The 20,942-nt window shown below is 34.1% G+C and overlaps 1 protein-coding gene and 1 long non-coding RNA gene across 13 annotated transcripts; one reads left to right on the top strand and one right to left on the bottom strand.

Moving 5' to 3' along the window:
* The first annotated feature begins 5,136 nt into the window (after nt 1-5,136).
* Nucleotides 5,137-8,318, top strand: LOC120079759 (uncharacterized). 2 transcript variants are annotated; one of them, XR_016530303.1, is made up of 4 exons: nt 5,162-5,302; nt 5,378-5,698; nt 7,203-7,276; nt 7,956-8,318. It is a non-coding gene; the product is annotated as an uncharacterized LOC120079759 (long non-coding RNA). The 2 variants fall into 2 exon arrangements; XR_016530304.1 differs by lacking the exons at nt 7,203-7,276; nt 7,956-8,318 and adding an exon at nt 5,977-6,544 and having other exon boundaries at nt 5,137-5,302.
* Nucleotides 8,319-9,772: 1,454 nt separating this feature from the next.
* QWRF8 (QWRF motif protein (DUF566)) lies at nt 9,773-18,950 on the bottom strand. 11 transcript variants are annotated; one of them, XM_039034127.2, is made up of 7 exons: nt 18,520-18,950; nt 15,214-16,624; nt 14,419-14,538; nt 13,351-13,467; nt 13,178-13,267; nt 11,661-11,768; nt 9,773-10,156 (listed from the first exon to the last, which is right to left on the bottom strand). In XM_039034127.2, the coding sequence occupies exons 2-7, from the start codon at nt 16,516-16,518 to the stop codon at nt 10,028-10,030; spliced, it is 1,869 nt and encodes a 622-aa protein (XP_038890055.1). In that variant the 5' UTR covers nt 16,519-16,624; nt 18,520-18,950; the 3' UTR covers nt 9,773-10,027. The 11 variants fall into 11 exon arrangements, with proteins under 11 accessions (XP_038890055.1, XP_090171084.1, XP_090171080.1 ...); XM_090314958.1 differs by having other exon boundaries at nt 13,342-13,467; nt 15,214-16,664; nt 18,520-18,917; XM_090314954.1 differs by having other exon boundaries at nt 13,342-13,467; nt 18,520-18,798.
* Nucleotides 18,951-20,942: the final 1,992 nt, after the last annotated feature.

Raw genomic sequence — 20,942 nt, 5'->3', positions numbered from 1 at the left:
TATCTAGGGCACCTGTTGCATAGGAAGGAAAGGGTCATTTATATCTGGGATAGGCTCAGGAAAAAGGTCTATAGGAATATAATATATGGATGAGTTAGCCTCTTCACTAGTGGTCTCCCCTTGAAGAGGACTAACCGAAAAAAAGGGTTTATCCTCGAGGAACATAACGTCCATAATGATAAAGTACTTCTTAGATGACGGGTGAAAGCACTTAGGTTGTATGTCCTAAAATTCACAGTTTGTAAAAGTTAAACATATTCTATTATCAATAAAAATGTTATTGACATTTATCCAATAAAACTATTATTGGATATGTGAATTGCACTCGTAAAGTCTAAATCCAATAAACTAAAGATCCATGGCTATTATTTGAATACATAAACTTTATGTGGAGACACAAAAGTGGATCAAGTTTAGTAAATAGCCAAAACAACCTATAATATATGAATAAGGTTGGGTACCTTATTCTGGTAATACTATCGGATGCGGCCCATTCTTTAGTTGTTACAATTTGTTGTAAATTGCTATAAATGAAGTGATTATGATTCGTTCATGTATTGACATGAGGAGTGGGGGCATCCTAAAGATCGGACCAAGAATTAAGTCACTCTTACTTTATAACGTTGTTTACTGTTTAAGACTGACTATTTCAAAGCAATGACTTAGGTAACTTGACCTTAATCCTGAGCTAACTATGAACTCCTGTTTATTTGGGATTATCCTTAGATTTGCATGGGTGAGGGTTGACTCAACAGCGCTGGCTCAATAAGCCTCCTATTTCAGGGGTAAGACCGAGTAAATAGCTGGGAACATATGGTGCAAGATGGAATTCACTTATACCTGCTTTTAAGGATAGTAGAGAGGTTGTTCCCTTAAGTGCTGACTCCGGGTCTTGAACAAGGAGCCCCACCCTCTCATTGGTCCAGAGGGACTCAGTTTATTGATTGGATCACAAACCAATTGTTCATTAGAGGATCAATGGGACTTAAGGAGCAAGATGTGATCTTGGGGGTAAAACAACTTTTGACCCAGCCGTTATTACGAACAACCTATGAAGAGTTGACTTACTAATCATGGTTATATCGATGGACATAATATATCTATATTGAGGGGAGTGCAACTACTAGAATTTAGTGGAGTGACCCGGTAGTTAACGATGGTGGTTAATTAGGTTAAAGAGTTTAGCCGGTTAATCGTGGATTGTTGGAGCCCATGATCTGTAGATCCATGAGATCCCTTTACTAGCTCATATCGGACTAAACCTTATAACAGTGTAACAAACGAATTTGAAGTGTTCAAATTCGGTTTTTGGAGCAAAGCTTAAATATATACGATATATTTAACCTAATGTTTAATTGTGAATTAAACATAAAGAGAGAGAAAATATGAATTATTTAAATAAGATTTAAACATCAAGAATATGAATAAATTTATATAAATTGGGATAAATGTTGAATTTAATATTAAATTAAATTAATTAATTGTTTAATTAATTATTTAATATTAATTTTAATTATAAAATTGATTATTAGAATTATTTTTTAAATTAAATGAACTTAGTCAAAATTGCACTAAAAGTCAATTTGTTGACTAGGTAAAAAAATGCAATGAAAGTCAAATTGTTGACTTTTGATTTTTGAAAGTCAAAAAGTCAAATTTGTTGACGTTGGACTTTGAGAGTCAAACTTTGACCAAGCTAGTGGAAAGATCCAACATTTGTGAGTAGGAAGCGGCTGAGGCGAGATTAACCGACACTGCACCCGGTGCGGCTGAGCGCTCAAAGTCAGGAAGCGCTCGAACGATTGAGCACCACTGGACTCAATCGGTTGGAAGGCGATTGGGACGCTTGAAGCTACGCTGGACTCGATTGGCTAGAAAGCGGCTGGAGACCTAATCGGCTGCAAGAATGACATGGTTGAAGAAGCACCAAGCCGGGCGGCTGAGTCTGGGTGGGTTACAACTTGTTGAAGCTCGTGTGGCATGGCCTGATTGATTTCGATCAGTTGTTGTGTCTGCATCGGGCCAAGAATAGATCGAAGGTATCGATCGACAGCGACATGAATCGCAACATTGGTTGAAGTTTCTGTTGTAGTCCCATTACCTACTATGGTTGATGATTGAATTTCTTCTAGCCCACTAAGGTTTTATCACCTAGTTTTGATACCATATTGAAAAATAAAGGGAAGAAAAAAGAAGACTAGATTTTACGTGGAAAACCCTAGATCAAAGAGAAAAAACCACAACGGAGAAATTTTATTAATTTGTACACATACACAGCACCCCAGACTTAGATATAAATAGGCCCAAAAATCCTAGAGTAGTAGACACGTTGTAAAAAGATAAAAATGCCCTTAGGGCAAATACACCATATTTCAACACTTTCTTTACTACTTAAATTGTGCTACGGTGTACATGTAGTAGGATGACAAGTTCTTCTAGAGCTCCAAAGCACACTTGGATAAGGGAGGAAGAGTTGAATCTAGTGGAATGCTTAGTAACTTTGGTTGAATTTGGTGGATGGAGATCAGACAATGAGACTTCTCGCCCTAGGTGTTTGGCACAATTACAGTGTATGATGGCTGATAAGATACCTGACTGTACAATACAATGGACCCCCACTATAGATTATAGGGTAAGGAGCCTTAAAAGAACGTACCAAGCTATAGCAGAAATGTAAGGACCGACATGCAGTAGGTTCGGTTGGAATGAAGAATTTCAATGCATCACTGCGAAGGAAGAGATGTTCAATGATTGGGTGAAGGTAAAATTTCATAAACATTTTTTTTTCCATTCATCGTCACCTGCTATATCGACTAGCCATACTCTTCATGTAGAGTCATCCTGCAGCAAAAGGGTGAAGGAACTCTTATTCAAGAGTACCTACGAGTAGAAGCAGATCTTTCCAATTCATTGTGACAGAATTACCGCATATACATTCAAAACATATTAATATGCATTCATAATGCTAAAGAGATCGAGAGATCATACCAGATGAGGATTTCTTCTTCACAACGAGTCTAAAAAAATCCAAACGTCTACCTTGAACAATCACCACTTGGACAGAAGGAAACGGAGAAGACAACACCACTCAGAGCCCTTAGTATTCTTGGAGTGAGAATCCAAAGTGTGGGCTTTGTTCGGATTTGGTAGAGGGAAGGAGGAAGAGCGACCGTACACAACGATTAAGCAAGTGGGAGAAGAGGTCGTCTATCGCATAGACAAGATCCTTGATCGTTTAGGTGAAATATACGATCGTGTAGGAAAAGTAATTGATCGTCTAAACGTCTGTGTAGGAAAAGGTCAGCGATCGTATAAACGATCGTGTAGGAAAAGGGTAAAGTGAAGTCTCAATCATGAACGGTGTTATATGACAAGACATTAACACTTTGAGGTCAAGTCTTATACAAACTCTTCGTATAGGACGCCCCCGCTCACATGTCCACTACACGAATGATCAGGATTAAATCCATCTGTGACAAGTCACAACACTTGTGATCATTCCACAAAGAGGGCCACATCCATAGCATTACCAGGATAAGGTTTCTCTTCTATATCTATATACTACAGACCATTTTGGTTATCTTTCAAGACATGATCCACTTGTATGTCACCACATACAAGCTTAAGTTACATACAAATAACCAGGGATATTAAGTTTATTAGTTTATTGTAAAATAAAAAAATATCTAAATGTGCAAAATCAAGTAGTGAAGTAAATATCATTTATATTATACATCACAATTGTTCGTATAAGTTGTTACAAACTACAAGATACGAGACTTTAGGGCACAAACTCCAACAAAGGGCTCATGAACAAGTCATTCTTATATTTTGATGACTTAGCCTACGTCTTTGTCAAGGACCGGACAACTGGAGATAGGGCAAAAACACCTGGTGACATGGCCTCAAATGTGTCAGGGCATATGCATAAAGGTGTTCCTACTGGCGATTCATAGGAGCATGACCTGTCACAGGATGAGTTTCATAGAACCCCAACTAGTTTTGGTTCCAAAGAAGGCAATTCATTAAGAAGTAGTAAGAGAAAGCGTTCTGGATATTAGTCTGAGTTGGTTGAGGTTTTTAGGAATGCAATGAACTTTACAAATGACCAACTGAAGCCCATTGCTAAATGACCGGTAGAGTAGCGTGCAACAGAGATTGAGCTACGTGCCAAGATTGTGAATGAACTTAATGATATTTTAGAACTGCAAACCTAACAGAAGGTGAAGCTTATGAATATCATATTCCACAATGTGCATAATACGGAGAGTTTTTTGTCTGTTCCAGCCGATATGAAATTGGAGTATTGCGAGCTTCTTCTTCTAGACAACGCCTGACCAACTATTTTCATCATCTGCTTTTCCATGTTTAATTTGGACATATCTAAATTATGGCTAGTACTTAATAATATTTTTTATGTTTCACTTCGTACTATTTCATGGACATGAATGTGATTTTTTTTTTTTTTTTTTTTTGCTGTTTGTGAAATTTCTCTATCACTACATACATTAATGTGTTGGGTAATGATTAATATCCTTTGAAGAGAATGGAATTGTACTTGTTGCATGCTCATGGAGTTTGATATGTCAAACAAGGTTAAAATTGGTGGAATGAGGACAATGCAACATTCAACACATTTTATACAAATTGGTGGAACAAACAATTTTATTTAGGTTCGTGAAAATATGATGTTTTATTAATTTTTTTTCCCTTCGATATAAGGAAAATAGAATCAATTGTGATATATATTAAGATCACATGCAGTTAATTTACATACTATTATAACTGACTATTATAAAAATCTGCACCTCAAACACAGATTATTATAACCTGCAGACCAAACACAGACTATTATAACACAAACTATAATAATCTGTACTCCAAACACAAACTATTATAACATAGACTAAAATAATCTGCACCTCAACCACAAGACTATAATAAACACCAACTATTATAACCAAATCAACCCTCCAAACTCCCCCTTAGTTTTTTTTAGTTTCAATCCCTTTCTCTCTGCTTTTCAATCCCTTCCTCCTCTTTATTAAAACAATTTTTCAATCTCTGCTTTTCAATCCCTTTTTTTAGTTTTTTTTAGTTTCAATCCCTTCCTCCTCTTTATTAAAAAAAGAAAATAAAATAAATTATAAACCCACTCCTCATTCATTTCCCATCTGCTTTTCAAGACACTAAAGACGCGCCACTCACCATCTCCGTCAAGGGTCTGCCATTGTTCACCTGCAGCGGTTCGTCACACTGCCGCCATTGAGTCAACAGCCGTTGTTAATCACTGTCGTTGAAGGTGAGTCCAACGTATTTCTCTCTCTCCCACTCTTCTGTTTATATATCTCTCACTTTCAATTCCATCCATCTGCAGCCAGATGTCGCACAGCCTGTACGAGATGATGCTCGCCATGGGTCGTTGGAGTCACTCGCGCCTCCGCTTCCAGTCATCGACCGGCGCGTGCTACTGCCGATTCATTACGGATAAGTCTATCTCTCTTTGAGTCTGAGTTTTTCCAAACAACGTTACCCACGAATGGGGTTGCTCCACTGCTGCTTTCAAGTTATGCTTTCTTCCGAACATTCCTCATTCTATTTGATGCTTCCTTCATCCACTACTCCCTTTCCGCCTTGATTTCTCTTTTCCTGTTCTTCCTCCTTAAGTCACTTCAGACTTATTGTTGACTCTATTAAGGTATGCTTCCTTAAGTCACTGGCTTTCTTTACCACGTTTTAAATACTCTATTGTTGACTCTATTAAGGTATGCTTCTTATTTTTGGTTTCTTTTAAGATTCAATTTTGAATTCTTATGTTTGCAATTTCGAGCTAAAATGTTCCAATTGTTCTCCACTGGGTTCATATGTAATTTGGGTCTGCTGGATGGATGACCCAAAAATTAGACAAAAAAATGTGAAATGATACGATTTTTGAAAAAAAAATGTCGAATGACCCTTTGTTGACGTCAAATTCAGGTGAAATTACCAAAATATACTCGCTCGCATCGGAAAAAGTAGTCTCACTCTCGCTCGTCTCGCTCTCTCTTCATTTACTCACAAATCACTAGCTCGTCTCGCTCTCTTTTTGTTTCCTCACTTGTAAAATCAATCTTCTCTCTCGTCTCTTGCTCATTGGAGTTGGTCGCATCGAAGCTGCTCGTGTGAACTCGTCGTGTTGGAGAAAAAGAAGACGTACAAAGAAGAAGTAGCCGAAGAAGAAGAACATGTAGAGGAAGATTTCTTACAACAGAGAAAAAGAGGAAAAAGAAAAAAGAAGGGCAATAAGGTAACATCACATGGTCATAACATCAGCGAAGGGGCATTAGACATTTTTTTTTTCAAAAACTGGATCATTTATCATTTTGGACTTTTAAAATGGATCTTTTGAGCAACTAATCCTATGCAATTTTCAACATTGTCGTGGATAGTCCAGAAAAAGCTGATGCCAATCGATATGCTCAAATGAAATTCAAATTGAATTGTATGTATAAATATAATGAAATTTTGTGTTGAGGAGATATAATCAAATCTCTCTTTTCTCTTCTTTCTTGTATGCCTTATGGATGCATCTTGCATCCATCTCTCCCAGTGGATGTACAAATGTCTTGTTATATTATTTGATTGTGTTTGGTTGATTCTTGTGAGTTGTGGATGACCAAAATGCTACTATTTTATTATTTGAATTCTGGGTGTTCTGATTAAGTTAGCGATGATTATCTAGATATACGTGTGTATATGCTAAACAAATTTTAGACTTGAGTGGGAGGGGCCAACAAACTGATGTACAAGACGTTATAAATCATGTGATATTGTTTCATTTACCATCCCAAATTTTGCAGCAACCATGGGGAGCAAAATAGAAATGAGTGAATGATATATCATTGTGCTTGTTCAACTAATGGTCGAGTGAATGATCGTATGAATTGGTTCTCTTATTGTTAAATGTGTTTAAGACATTACATAATGCTCGGGATTATATCCTTGACAAGTAATTCCATATTTTTCTTGACTAAATCCTTCCGTTGCTGATTAGTTAATAGGAGAAAATATATTTGAGTATTTGTATGCTTGTATTTTGTTCTCATTGAACAATAATTTGGTTTATTGCTTGTATGCGTGAACATCTATCGTTTTCTTTGCATTGGACTCACTTCTTTGTGTATTATGTTGAATGTTGCCTTTGTTTCCGTTGTTCTTTGCAGATTTTGCAAATTTATGCTTTCAAAATAGTCTCCAATTCTATTGTTCAAGTGCGGATTGAAAAGTTTTCTAACAAGTAAGTTTTGCAATCTCTGTAGTTATGTAATGTATGTAATTTTTTGCACTAAAACATATTAGCATGAGGCTTGGTTTTCTTATAAGATGATATTTCACGTTTGTGTATTACTTACGATAGAAATGCATTTCACGTTTGTGTGTTATTTACGATTTGCATTTCATGTTTGTGTGTTATTTTGCGATGTGCCTATTTTTGTTCTTAGAAGAGAAGGGATATATTACTCAACCTTTTCTCTACCTCTGTCATTTTGTTACACTTGCACCATTTTCTCCTTCCTCCTCTAAGAACTCTTCATTAAAAATTCACTCAACAAAGTTCTCTTTGTTTGGTTTCTCTAATGGTTGTGTTGTACTTTACTGTCAAATGTAAAATGACTCATTGATTCTATTTGTTAGAAAGATTATTACAATTTGAAGTATTTTTTGTTTCAAGTAAGCCCTTAGGTGTATATATGTGATTAACTTGAGTCCAATATTACCTCTCAAAGCTGATTGAATTTCATATGATGATTTTTTTTCTCTACTTTTACATAAAAGTTCTCTCCGTTGATGATTATGCTTCCTTCTTTGAGAATATTGACTATGCTTCCTTCTTTAATATTGATCTTTAAAGTAATAATTTGGTTTCGTTTACCCATTAGTTCTAAATAGTGTTTTTCTTCTTTTGGGGACTAAAGAACAAAATATTCTAGCTATGAAGTAAGTTACCAAAAGGTTAAAGAATTAGAGGTTCAGGTTGCTTGCTTGAGTTCAAGTTGGATGTGGTGATGTCGACGACTTCATAAGGAAAAAGCTAGGCGTAGTGAAACCGACGATGGGACTTCACGAAGTATTTAAGTTCAAAAAGACAATTATTTAGGGTCAACAAGTAATTTTAAGATTTTAGAGTCTTGTACTTATCATAATTACCAATTTTGTTTATCTTTGTAAGTTGGAATATAGCTTGAGGAATGAATAGTTATATTAATTTTGTTGAAGTGAATTGGTTATTGTCATGTTTATTGAAAGTTGTGTATACAAATATCTTATTGCTTTTATTATATCGATATAAATATTTTTTAGTCAACCTTCTTCGATGTCAATCGGTGCCCTTATAATGTTGGTTTTCGACTGACATTATAGTCTAGTTTTGTACTAGTGATGACAGGTTTATATATTAAATTAAATATTATTTTTTTAACTAATGAAATCTTTTACTGACATTTACATATATTGCAAAAGATACTTGCAATGACCATTGATCCACATTTAGTAACAATCTTATATGTTACAATAACTTAACTCAATAACTTAACTTTTATGGAGATGAATTTTCAATGTCACTGTATAACACAAATGGCAACAAAACATATGTTGCTTAAAGTACACTTTTAATAATGCGTTTGCATTAGTAAAAGTCACATTTTTTGTTGTGTAGTGAGTATGTCATTAAAACTTTCGACTATGTGACTACCATGACATTCACAGTGATGCACCACTGTGTTGCTAATACTTTTAGTGACGTTTCTTAGCTTTTAGCAACGTGTTTCATCATTTCTTTATTTTTTGGCGTAGTGTTTATTATTTTCTTCTCAAACTAAAATAATTTACACCTCAAACACATATTGTTATAATCCAAACTAAAATAATCTACACCACTAACACAAACTATTATAACCCAATTATAATAACATATGACTATAATAATTCATGCTTTGCCCCAAATGCCCCTATGGTTGTAGATATCAAATTTAAATTTATATCTAATAAATCAATTATTATTTAAAAAGTTTGAATATCTCACGAGCCTATTGGACACTTAATTGATAATTAAAGTCCTATTAGATACTTTTGAAAGTTCGTGGATCGAATTGACACAAAAAGTTCAAGAACTACTGTTGTAATTTGACCTTAATGAAGGGTTCAATTAAGCATTCCTATCTGCAAGTTTTTTAGAATTCATTTATTTCTTTCTAGGTTGAGTTGCTCTGATCCTTTTCAAGAAAAATAAATGTTAATTTAAAGAGAAGTAACATCACACTATCACGTTTGTTAAAATCATATACAATTAGTACTTGAACCTTCAACCTTTGATAAAGTTATACTAATTATCATTGAGTTAAAAGGCTCACTTTTGATCATATACTATTTTAGTATTATTGTAACTCCAATAAGGAATCAAAACTAACTTAATGTACAAATACTACAAAGTTTGAGTTCAATGAAAATGACAACATTGTTTCCTCTTCATATAATTTCTAAATCCCTAACAAAGGAAGATTGGTGTCAAAGGAGTAGGGACTTGTTTTTGTTACCAATCTTCCAATTGAATGAAATCAAATAAAAAGGCAATTTCCAAAGCTTCCCAACCTCACTGTGTTGCTAAAATCTACCATACATTTACATCTCATTATTTTCATTTCTCGACCGAATTATCATGAACTTCATTCGAGTATCTATTGACAACGAGACTTGCTCTCAAAACTAAATAAAAAGAAAAGGAAAAAGAGAGAGATAAACAAAAAGAAAATGTCCTAAACTCATACAAATGGAATAATTCACCACCTTCACTTTCATTTTCTTTGTAACACTATTTTTGGGTGCTGCTTTTGGAATGACCTGCATTTTCTTTCCAAATATATATGCTGTATATATATATAAAATAAAATAAATAAATAATCAAATTTACATTTAAGATGGAGAAGCAAATACAAGTGGCATTTTGGAGAAGTGATGAGGAGAGAAAAAGGAGGAAGGTAGTATATAGTTGTTAGCTTGGTTGGTGAGAGGTTATGAAGGTGGTGCAGTAGTTATACCGATGGGGAAGAAGGTTGAGAGCTGTGTTTTCCAAAGCTTGTTTCATTTGTATGAGATGTGTCCTAAGACTGTACTCTTCTACCTGTTTCAATAAACACACACCAAACAACACATCAAAATCAAATATACACCATTGTCAAAAAGGCAGTATCGAGAACCAGTTTAAGAAAAAATTTGGTCATTTGCTATCTAAGTGAAATAACAGTTCTCTGGTTTCAATCTCAAAGAAGCTTTCAAGAACAAATTTTGGATCGTCCATGAAAAGTAAGGAATTTTGGTTGCTTTAGAACTCAAGGGCACTGTTGTACAACTGTAGAGCAGATCATTTTCAGGTATGGTCGTTAAAGAATATTGTGTGCTTTAGAATTCAAGGACACTATTGTACAACAATAGAACAAATCATGTTCAAGTATGGTTCATAATTTCATGACTAAAACTACCGTTCACTCAACCAACTCTATTTGCTAAACAAATAAACCATTCAAGGATATTTTCGACGTATTGTTCATAATTTCATGATTTTAGAAGTAAAAACAGCTTGAACTATTCTAAAACATAGGATATTTATTAAGAGAATTGAGGAATAGTATCTTAAAATTGTTTCCATTCAATTTCAGTTCAGAAGGTGGAAAACTGTTTTCCTGACATTCCCAAACAGCCCTTGGTTGTTAGCTAGCTTATCTGACAAATTTTTACAGTTGGATACCTTCTAAATAGAAAATTAAAACGCATAATAATAATTACTTTTACAAGTTATCAAAAAGTTACTTTTAGACACTTTCAATTTCTTTAAAAATGTTTTTGAGATTAATTGTGCCATACAACACATTTGTTATTGGACTCATTTTCAGTAAACAGTCAAGTCTAACTTTGGCTTTCAAACAAATCTGTTTACATCGACATCACTCCCATCTCCAAATTTCTTCCTTTATTATCTAGTTTTACCAATGATTTAAAAAATCAAGTCAAAATTTAAAAACTAAAAAAAGTAGCTTTTAAAAATTTGTTTTTGTTTTTAGAATTTGGCTAAGAATTCAACAATTGTAATTAATAAAGATGCAAATTACTGTAGGATATAGGAAAGAAATTGACTTAATTTTTAATAACTAAAAATAAAAAACGGAATGGTTACCAAACGGAGCTTAAATATTTTCATTCATTAATTTAAATTCAAGAAAAAATCTACAAAAATTGTGAATAAATCATTTGAAAACAGGGTGACAGAAAAAATTTCCATTTTCTTGCCTCTCATCAACTAAAACAAAATTAAGAGAAGCAACTAGCCATCAAGCATGGCTATGACTCTATATTCATAAATCAGATATCTAAAAATAGTTTCTAAAACACCTGCCAAAAACAATCAACTTTCAAAGAGGAAACTTTTTATCCAGTGTGATACCATACGTTAATATCATCACGAGTTCCTAATCTCATGCAAAATTATGATTTAGATTAAAATTTTCAAATCCTCAAACAATCTACAGGACTAACAGAATGTTTTACGTAGCTTGTGCAGTAACTTCAAGAAAGATTTGTGGGATAAATTGGCTTTCCTAATTCTAAGAGCAGGAAAGTAATGTTCTCACCTGCATTGCTGTTGTTGAGGCCAGCAATGATTCACATTCATCTAACATTGCTTTCTCTCGTGAAGCTACGACCGCGAGTTCCGAAACCAACCCATTCATACTCTCCACCTACAACACATAAAAAATATTGTTAGAAAATCGAGTCTCAGACATGTATTTCAAACTGACAGCAGAACTTAATCTGTGCAGAAATGTGCTCAAATCTAAGGACCATAAAGGAATAAACTAACTCAATCTGCAAGAGAGCATAGTTAACTCAGCAAAGGACATCAACTTAAGTAATTCATTAGATGACTGAAATGACTAAAATGAAGCTTTTCTTGATGTCAAACATATGGTGATACCTAAAGATATGGTGTGTGCATGTGTAGCAAATGTTGAAACAACATTTGAGGTAAGGGTGCCATGGACCGGCTTGGGCAGGATTTTAGCCAATTGTGAGACTAGACAACTTATCAATTTAAAATAAAATTAAAACTGATGCCCCAAACTAACAACCAAAACCAACCACAATAAATCAAAACTAGACCAACCAGCTATTTTTAATTTTCAAATAAACTTTCAATCTGTTCCGTTTTGGGCCATGAACTATTAAAATGCTTCAGAGCTTAAAAAATCTTATTAAAAGTATCTATTTTAGTCCCCAACTTTCAAAAGATAGTCACTTTGTCCCTGTTTTTATTTTTTTTTAATAAATTAATGGCATAACTTGTGAATTCAAACCACATTGGTTTGAGACAAGTCTTGTACAAAGTGGAAATTAAATGGAAAAATAGCAGCAATAACCAAAATAGTTAGTTTTTAAGTTGTCTAGAGACTAAAATGGATTATGAAAGTCTAGGAATTAAAATAGAACAAGTGTGAAGTTCTTGTATCAAAAGGACAATTTGACAGTTTAGAGACTTGAATTGAACAAATTTAAGAGATCAAGAACTAAAATAGGATTTGAACCTTTTATGAAACTGAACATATCAATATTTATGGCTTACACTAAAACTTGGTTAGTTTGGTTGGGATTTTGAAGTTTTTTCCAATTTAGTTTGGACCCCACCCCTAACAAGAGGCTCAACACAAGGGAGTTCGTCAAAACCTTATATTCTAAGTTGCCTCAATTTGTCAAATGAATCTCAAGGGAGTTCCCATTTTTTTTAAAGAAAAAAAAATCAAGCTTTCATGAAGCAAAATAAAAGAACATATAAGGGCATCAAAAACCAGCCCAACAAAAAGAGTTCAAACTCTAGCTAAGTTGAAACAGAATCCAATTCAAAAGGATAAGCTCGTATATGATAATTACAAAAAGCTCGATACACTGACGTCCACAAATAGGTGTTAAAGCTAACAATAAAAGGAACAGGACATTATCAACCTCCAAATTGCTATCTGTGAGGCTTTGAAGACTCATTCATAACATAATGAACCAATATTAGAATGTCTCATTACCGCACATGTAAAAGGAACAGGAGAAGAACTTAATAAATTATCACTCACAACGTCGAAAAAGTCAGTTCAAACCTCACCTGTGAAAGCAAGGAGCATATGGAGGATGCCATTACTTGCATCACGTCAAGAGCTGAGCAGATTGCACCTTTTAATGATTCAACATCTGCCTGCACAAGTACAAATGTCTACTCCATGAGTCTGAAACTAATTCAATAATCAAAATTTGAAGACTTTTTACAACCTGACATACCGTTGCCCCTGCAGTTACTGGAACTCGAAGAGTGCTTGCTTCAAGATCTAACAATGCACCTGACAACGAATTGATATGGTCTCTCTCAAGTGAATCCCACTCATCAAGGTAGGACATCTGGATTTTCATTATTATAATAGTTTACATCATGTTTTGACAAAAAGAAGAGGTAAATAGAATTTAAAAGGAGATGTCCTACAAGGTAACATGAAAGAAATTACAAAAGACAATCCTTGAAACCAATGAATGAATGAATCGAGAACGAAAAAAGAGTTCCAAAAGCTTTCAAAACATTGACCTAAGTAAAAGCATCGAAATAAACCATATCCTATACTTCCTGTTTCTCTTTATTTTCCTCTTCTTGTTAGCTCTAAACACAAAGCAGTATCTCCATCACCTTAAATAAAATTAAAGACAGGTGGAAAACATTCGACGATGTTCTAAAAAAATTGGGTGTTCACTCAAAAGCTTCAGGTGATCTTCTCAGATAAGAAGAGAAAGCTATGAGTTAAATTTGTATTCAAAGCCAACGACTACCACCATGACAATTTTGGAGACATATCATCGATTTTAGAATGATAAGATAAAATAATTTAGCTATCCTGCATAATATAGCAAGCAATATTTAAATGTCAAATTAAGAGTGGCCACAAAATTAAGCTATTTCATTAAGAAGTTGGATATATAAGAGGATGGATTTCCCAATCTTTAGACAGCTCAATTAAATTGGTTCCTTTTACAGCTGTCTCCTGATGTAAATGCTGCATCCATTTAATTTCTACACCCCTACTCACCCTTGGTGGAGAAGTTTTTAATAATCCAACCTTGGTGGTTGCCCTTCCTTCCCTTTTGTATGTTTTTATTTTATCAATGAAATTTATGTTTCTTCAAAAGGAAAAAAAAAATCTTCATATAAATCACAGTATATAAAATTCTGCTGCTGTGTTTATGTACATGTACTGCCCATGAGGGAACAAACAAATTTAATGCTAAACAGTGAGACATTCTCTGGACAAATCAAAAGCTCACTTTCTCTGTTAGAGCATATAAGTTAAAAAAAGGACTTACTTGATCGTTCATAATTTTATTCAGCTTAAGCTCTAGCTTCAGCATATGGAGATCAATTCTATTTCTGGTTACTGAATCCCAAATACGTATCATAGCTTTCCAGACATTACATAGCATTTTCTGGGCCACCAGCAAAGGACACAAATGTTAACTAGTCATCCACCGGGAAGTTATGACACCATTGACAAATAGAATAGGACACAAAGCACCAATTCACAAGGAGATCCACAATAAATATCATGAGATAAAAAAATAACATACAGGATATTTCAATTTAAAAACTAAGTTAACCTATTTCTCAATAAAGATTTTCTATAACCAACTGGAGAAAAAATAATGGCTGAATAGAAAGAAAGTATTACACGGGATTGAGTGTATGAAAGCAGAACCAACAAAAATTCTAATCACTGACAAGTTAAACGGTATTTACTTCTCCCTATAAGAACATGGAATGAAAGTACATCAATTTTAAAGTCATACAAATGTAAGGATGATTGGGCATCCTCCAAATTGGTCAAAGGGAATTAATCTCAAATAAAGAACAAAATACATACTGTATTCTAAATAACAAGCAAGTTTAGCTAAGGGCTACAAAAATATTACAAGCATCACAATCTCTATCTTTAACAGACAAAATATTCTGTCATTACATCAAAAAGATGAAGAGAACCATGTAATAGGTTACATAGCTAAATGAGCAAAAGAAAACGTCCATGGAAAATCTCACGCAAAAAACTTCAATCAGATAGATAAGAAAGAAAAGGTTACTGAATTCTACAAATATAAGATGCACACCTCTGCATTTACTTTATTCATGTCAAGTACAGCCTCTGCTCGTGCATTGGAAAATCTCCATTGCATATATCTATTGTATAATAGCCGCAGCTGGTGAGCATCTTCAATATAATTAGCACCCTTTTTACCCTTAAAATCTGCAATGAAACTGAGCACCGAAGTTGAACTGTTGGATTGAATGGAATTAGTTGGCCTGGCTCGAGATGGACTCACACCCCTAGGAGGAGTTGATGGTCTTGGCCGGATTGGACTTGATCCTCTAGAAACAGAGGCTGATGGCACTGAGGTTCTAATGGGTGAAGGTAGACGAGATCCAGGTAATGTCAAAGACTGAGATCTGACAACTGGTATTGGTTTTAACCTATCTGGTAAGCAATTGGAAGCAAGCCTAGGAATTCCTGATGGCTGCAATGAACAATCATCAACTGAATTTGTTTCATCTTCCATTCTAAGACCATCATATGGTGGAAGAATCCTCGTAGAATCATTATTAGGTCTCTGCAAAAGTTTGTTCATAGAATCAGACGAAGTTCTCCTTAATGAAGATAACCCAATTCCTGGAAGTGGTCCAGTAGAACTCCGAATTATTTTATCAGCAAGATCCACACTTCGACTTAATGCATTTAATGATACCTTCCCACCAATTCTACTCGGCCACCTCTGCTGATCTATAAGCCGGGTATGCAAGCTATCAATTGGCTTAGAATTCTCCAACTGATCAGAAACATTCTTTCCTTTAAGGGGACTCCTCTTTCTCTCTGGTGTAGGTTTCCTTGAAACCATATGCGTTTCAACGTGCTTGTGAGCAAAATTTGAAGACGGCCTCAATGTTCGATCAGAAGGAGATGCAGGGACTGGTTTTTCCTTCTTACTGACAGGAATAGAAATTATGTCAGACTGGAAAGAGACACTCAAACTCCGCATGGTCGAAGGCCATAAACTTTCTGCCATTCGACTGCCCGCCGTCCTTCTTGAAGACAATTTCAAATCAGCAGATACGTCATGAGCCCGAGTTGATGGACTCGTTGGGGAAGGAGGTGTGGAAGGCCGTTTCCTCTCAGCCGATATGGCTCTTTTCTGCACCATTTGGGAGGAAGCAAGCACAGTTCTTGAGGCATTCGGCGATGGACAGCGCCGAGGCGTGGAAAGGGCTGAGGGAGTAGGTGACTTGTATCTAGAACTAACTTCTCGTGTCCGAGAACGTCGAGTGGTGGGTACATTGTTTCTCTCAGCCAGACCCAGTGGAAGTCTCGGGGTCTCCCCTGTTGAATGCTTCCTTATTGAATCTGATTCAAATACATCCATCCACACAATCAAAATCAGACCACATCGATGAAAATCTTCATATCAGAACACATCCGGGCGGTCATGGATTTCTTCCCTCATCCCGCAATCATCTGAATAATACCAACTGCAAAAAGGGGAGAAAGTTCTCTGCATCATTTCTATCACTGCTGCACAACCAAAAGTGAAAACGGTACAGATTGCTATAAATTATGAAAGCATCGAGTAAACCCCACAAACAAAAAGAAAAGGAAAGAAAAGCATACATCTTTACAGACCCCAGATCTAGCTGAATAAAAATTTGGTAATAACAGCAATGGGTGCTTTCTCTTGAAGAGAACCCCGAACTGAACGAGATCAGGCAATAACAAGCAGGTCAAGAATGCGTTACAGAACATCTGCTATAATACAATGGGTATAGCGCAAAACAGCGAAAAACTGCCACAGCGTGAATAGGCAGTTACCGTGGGAGGTTGATTTTGGTGGTAAACCAGATTTAGCGGTTATGGGGTAGGGGTCCCCTTAGAACTCGAGGGAGACCAGGGCAAGTGGGGGGTTATGGTCTCTTGAGTCATGAGTGGTGGGAGTGTAAGATAAGACTAAACACTTGAGAGGGAGATCAGTGTAAAAGACTTCTAAAAATAGTTCTCGGCCCATTAGTTTTCTCACGGGAAGGCCAAGGTCAGATGGGTTGGACATAGGTTTCACTTAACCGCTACTGCCTAGTGCCTACTCATCTTCTTCTTTCCACACTCTTTTTCACGAAGAAATGACAGCAACTTCAAAACTGGCAAAACATAAAAAATCTCTGTGTGTGTCTCTCTCTCTTTCAGCCGTGATATAAAAATTGGGTAAAAACAAGGTTCTATCTAACTACTTCACCTTTACGACTGACCAACTTTTAGCTAATTTTTTTCTCTCTCTTGGAATCATAAACTTAAAGACAGTAATTTCAATATAATAAATCACACTTGAATTTAATTTTTAAAAATAGTTGAAATCAAATCTAAAGAAACAAGGTCCAAAAATCTCTTAATTACGTAAAACTTCTTCTAAAATCTATGAGACATCGATCTTGGGGTTCGATAAATAAATATATAGGTTATGAACTCTAACTCCTACCCTGTCTATTGTCCCTAAGTCCAAGTTTACAGACAATTCTACAGAAAATTAAATAACACAATTTGTTTGTATTCACGAAGTTAAACTTGGTATGATTATTATAATGGTAGAACTTCGAGGTACTGATGTTCTCGGGGAATGAGGGCCAACGTGCAGAAGAAATTTGCCATCCCCATGAGTTCTTCAAAAATTTCCAAACAGAATCCGAGAAAGATAAAAGCAACGCAGAAAAATTAGTCACATAGGGGTTAATAAAAGAGAGTTCCAACAAGAATAATATTCTGATCTCGATTAAGAATTGTTAAAAGTACAACGAAGAAGGGGAAATTGGAAACAATTTACTGGAAAGGAATTCTCAAAAGATATTCTGAGAGATGAATCAGATGTGGGGATGGTCTGTAATTTGAATGTAACAAGTTGCCTTTGATAAAGTAGACAAACTCTGGTTTTCCTACTGTTCATGACAATCACTCTGCAGGAAAAGTTAAAGAAATCTCAGAGAAAACCTGAAGTGAGAGACAGAGTTCGTCCGACTCCAAAAACATTCAGAATCTCTTTACTAAAAAACAATGTAATCGACGGTGAGTACCATTAGCAAACCGTCTTAAATCAAAACTTTTCACTCTGTCTTTTTCCTCATTCGGTGATCCACAAGAAGAGGACGAAGCAGATGAGCAACTTTCCTCTTTCAATTACAAAAATGAATAGAAAAAAAAGAGAGAGAAAAAAAAAAGCCTCAATTGCGACAAAGTTGCAATCTCTTATAACCAAAAAGCATTTCCAGAATTCCTAAAATTTCAACAACCAAGATTATCAATCGATTCACTCATGAATTTCCAAGCAAAACACAAAAACAACCAGAAATCAAATTTTAGAAAGCGAGTGAGAGATTATTCTCACCTACAAACTGAAGCTCCTCCAAACTCCTCTTTCGCTGCACACAACAAATCACCCAAGATTAAAATGCTAGCGAAAATCAAAATCACCTCGATCTCTTGAGGAACCAGAACAGGTAAGACAAATCGTCGGAAAGGCAGAAACTGACAGCAAAATCGTCGCCGGAGAATTTCGAAAGGCACCCGTGGACGGAGAGTGAAAGTAAATCAACGAAATTAATCTAGAAAATGATGAAATTTATTGGTAAGAAATGAATTACGAAATTGATGGGCGAAGGTAAACAAGAAAAAATTAACTAATTAATTAATTGATATAATTATAAAGAAGAAAAAAACGGTTTCCGTTAGGAATTTTAACGCGGTGGGGACCCGCCGGTGGTCGTTGCTTTGGCGCCACCAACCTTTCTCAAGGCAAAGCTTGGAACTTTTATCATTTTTGTGATTATTAGGTTAAAGGTAAAATTATACCAAAATAATAATAATAATAACATTCCGAATGAATATCAATTATGGCCCTAAATTTGAGAAGTTTTCGCTTTTAGACCTTAACTTTGAAGGTCGATTTGATTTCCAAATTTTGAATTTTTTTCCTAAGAAATAACCTTTTGATCCCTAAATCTCCGGGCCATATTTTTATTTAGTTTTTAGGTTCCAAAATATTATACTTTTAATGATTGATTTGGCTTGTGAGATGTAATTGAAGGTCAGCAATTAATATGTTAAAATTAGTAAATTTGTGGTTGGGATATAAAATTGTAAAATGAAATTTCTCTATAAAATGTAAAAAGTAAAGAAAGATGAGAAATGTGGAGTTACTCGATAAATAAAAAAAATGAAATTCTTTGATAAATGTAAAAAGTAGAAAAAAAATAGAATGATAGAATTTATTGATGAATATGTAAAATTCAATAGTGTTTACTATTAAAGTTCAATAGTGTTTACTATTAAAGTTGAATTGTTTTCACCAACTTAAGAACTTGTTAGGCCAAACGGCTTATTAGCTCTAAGTTTTGAGATAAGTTATCTTTATTTTCTAGTTTTCAAAATACTAATTTTTTTAGTCTTTAGTTTTGAATTTTGTTTCAATTTAGTTTTTAGGGTACAAGATTTATATTTTAACCTTGATTTTTTTTTTTTTTTTGTATTTAAAACTCATTTTTAGTTTTTTGGTGTTAAGGTCTATTAATTCATTAAAATAATTAAATTAGTTATAATCAAATTAATTCATTGAAAGTTATCGTCAAATTCTAAAGTGGGCATTAGTAAAAATTTGAGTGTAAAGAATTGAAATCTAAAGATCCAATGATGCCTAAACTCAAAACTGGAATGTAAAATTATAACATTAAAAAAAACTGGGAATTAAATGAAAATTAAACTCAAAACTTAGGACAAAAGTATAATATTTTAAAATTTGAGACTAAATGAAAGCTAAATTCAAAATTTAAGGATTAAAAGAGTTTTTTTTTTCTTTTCTGAGTTTAATAATTATAAAATAGGATATTGAAGCAAGGATCTTTACGATAATAATTAATACCTTATTTATTAAACTAGGTTCAAATTTGGAATTTTGAGAGTTGTACCTAATCTAAGGCCATTTAAATGGGGTTCATAATGTCTTATTTGCTGAATGAACCATTAATATTTTTATTTTGAATATATCTAATAAACCCAATCCAAGTTACACTTTTCAGCCCTTGTGCTTTTGGTAAAGAAAAAAAAAATCAAAATCATATTATTTAATCATAATTTACTATATAACTATGTTATTATATGAGGTAACATAAATTGTCACATCATAGAGCTCACATGTAACTATACAAATAACTTGTCTCAATTATTTCAAAAATTGTATAGTAATTTTGAGTGAAAAAAAAAAAGAGAACCAAACTAACAAAATATTGAGGTAAATTTTAAATTTTACACTCCTAAATTTTGGGAGTTATATCAATTTAAACCTTAAATTTTCATGAATATATAAATTAATATTCTCCTTCAAACTTAATTTGAAAAATATCACATGAAACATATAATTATTTTAATTAAACTTATAAATTGTTATAAGTGAATCAATTTAGACCATTTATTAAGATTATATTTGAAAAGCTTCTATGCATTCAATTCTTACATGTGTATAGACTTCTTCAAATGTCAGATTGATAAAATGGACGGTTAGAATTGATGTATAAACAATTTTATAAGAAAATCTTAATCAAATGTCTAAATTGATTTGTTTTTGAATGTTTAGTAGTTTAATTGATAAAATTATAAGTCGCAAACGATGTTTATTCAATTAGAATGATATAAAAGTTAACAAATTTATGAAAGTTTAGGTTTTAAATTATACAATTATTAATTCGGAGTTTAAGTTGATAAAATCTCAAAGTTGAAGGATAGAAAAATGTATTTACTAAAATATCGAAGTTTGGT

This window comes from Benincasa hispida, chromosome 6 (assembly GCF_027475165.1).
Source record: "Benincasa hispida cultivar pf3 chromosome 6, pf3_genome.v1.1, whole genome shotgun sequence".
NCBI lineage: Eukaryota > Viridiplantae > Streptophyta > Magnoliopsida > Cucurbitales > Cucurbitaceae > Benincasa > Benincasa hispida.
The sequence above is the reverse complement of the archived record's forward strand: the minus strand, read 5'-3'. Positions and strand labels throughout refer to the sequence as shown.

Coding starts and splice junctions, on each gene's coding strand:
- QWRF8 (XM_090314958.1), bottom strand. CDS start 16,518: ATGGATGTATTTGAATCAGATTCAATAAGGAAGCATTCAACAGGGGAG. Junction 13,468..14,418: donor ATAAAATTATGAACGATCAA/GTAAGTCCTTTT, acceptor ATGAAAATCCAG/ATGTCCTACCTTGATGAGTG. Junction 11,769..13,177: donor TATGCTCCTTGCTTTCACAG/GTGAGGTTTGAA, acceptor TATGTGTTGTAG/GTGGAGAGTATGAATGGGTT.